Source organism: Aplysia californica, unplaced genomic scaffold (genome assembly GCF_000002075.1).
Source record: "Aplysia californica isolate F4 #8 unplaced genomic scaffold, AplCal3.0 scaffold00232, whole genome shotgun sequence".
Taxonomy (NCBI): domain Eukaryota; kingdom Metazoa; phylum Mollusca; class Gastropoda; order Aplysiida; family Aplysiidae; genus Aplysia; species Aplysia californica.
The window spans coordinates 587604-589285 of record NW_004797502.1 but is presented as its reverse complement, the minus strand read 5'-3'; the positions used below and the strand labels follow the sequence as shown (position 1 = coordinate 589285).

Here is a 1682-nt window from a genome sequence, read left to right as displayed (position 1 = left end):
GGTGGGGTTGGGGTTGGGAGGGTAGGGGGACAGGGGAGAGGGGGATGTGGGAGAAGGGTGTGTGTGAGGGATCGGCATGAGCAAAAGCATCGAGAGTGGGAGGTGAGTGGGAGGGAGGAAACGCAAAAGATGAAGCAGACAAAAGGTGTGAGGGAGAAAAGGCGTAAAAGTAGAAGCTGGTGTAAAGAAATAAGAAAGGCAGATAACACTGAGAGCATGTAAAACAGATGTTTTCTATATTACTGGCCTAGCAGACCCTAGAAATAGCTGGTTGTCGGTGCTCTGGTGTGGTTTGCTCCTTCTTTTCTATTAAACATCTATCGTTTTTTTTTCTCCTCCTTCTTTTTTGTTTGTTTGTTTCTCTCTTGTAACACCTCTAATCTTCGGCGCTCATGTGATCTAATATGTTGCAAGTGTCGTGAAACTCTTACTAAAACAAAGAAAAAAGACCGTGGAGCACTCAAAATCAGTTCATTTTAATACCCTATCAGACTCAAGAACATTCAGAAACATTCTCAGCTTCACGGGAAGCATACAGTGCAAACTGCCGATTAGACACTAAAACAATAACAAATTGACAAAATCATTCTTCATTTCATGTTGAAAGGTTAAGCTAGGCCTCATACAACCCGTTCGTGCAGTCACGCACAGCCGACTTATAATATCCTAGAACTGAACTGGGCTCTGTCATGGTCGCCTACAGACTGGAATCTTAAGATCCTGGGCGGGGCACTGCCATGACCGAAATTTGTTATCAACGTTCGTCCTTACACTCATATGACCTCTTGCAGTTGCAAGCGCCGTAAAACTCCTACAAAACAAAATAAAAACAAACGGAAAACATGTTTTTAAAAAAAACAAGTGAACAAAAACCACACCACCGCCCCCCCCCCCCTTTTCCACAACGAGCCACCGGCGAACTCAATTGTTCTGATTTTAGTAAACGTTTTACAGCACTTGCAACACAAATAGGCCATATAAGGGCCGAAGATTAGAGATGTCACTGGGGAGTAAAAGAAAGAAAAGAAGAAGGAGAGATAAGGACGATAGATTTTTTATTTGAAAGGACTAAACTACAGCAGAGCAGCAACCAGCCACCCACGCACCTTTATGATGACGGTAGGGATGCCGTTTTGGAGGGCAGAGAACCAGTTCTCCAGGGTTCCCTCCCCTCCTTCCAGGACCAGCAGACAGGCAGGAACTCCATATTTTTCTGCAGACCAACGCAAACAGATATAGATCAATCTTTTTATCTTTAATGCAGGTGTTATAAGTCCTTATTGACACAATTTGGTTAGCTTCCGGTCCAGCATGTCAAGGCCAACCCGGGCTGAGAGGGATACAACATGCCACCAGACAGATCGATATACTCTATAAAAAAAAGTCACCCCCCCCCCCCTCGGTGTGTTAACTTGGGTCTTCTGTGTGCAATAGCGAAGCCCCTAAGCGCTACACCGCAGTCTAGATTAATTTTAAGAGAGGCAAACAGAAAAAAGATTGGGAAAAAGAGAAGGATAGAGACAGAGAGTAGAAGACAGAGAGACATACAGACAAAGACAGAGAGATAAACAGACAGAGAGGCAAATAAAGGCACATAGAGAAGCACACCGAGAGACAGACAGACAGACAGACAGACAGACAGACAGACAGACAGACAGACAGAGCGAGAGAGAGAGAGAGAG

At 44.6% G+C, this 1682-nt stretch overlaps 1 protein-coding gene across 1 annotated transcript in view; it reads right to left on the bottom strand.

Moving 5' to 3' along the window:
• LOC101848974 (transient receptor potential cation channel subfamily M member-like 2) overlaps positions 1-1682 on the bottom strand; it is a gene marked incomplete in the record, with an annotated part of 84953 nt that overhangs the window by 58058 nt on the left and 25213 nt on the right. The window contains 1 exon segment of the mRNA XM_005100011.3: positions 1107-1213. Coding sequence (XP_005100068.2) covers positions 1107-1213 — 107 coding nt within the window.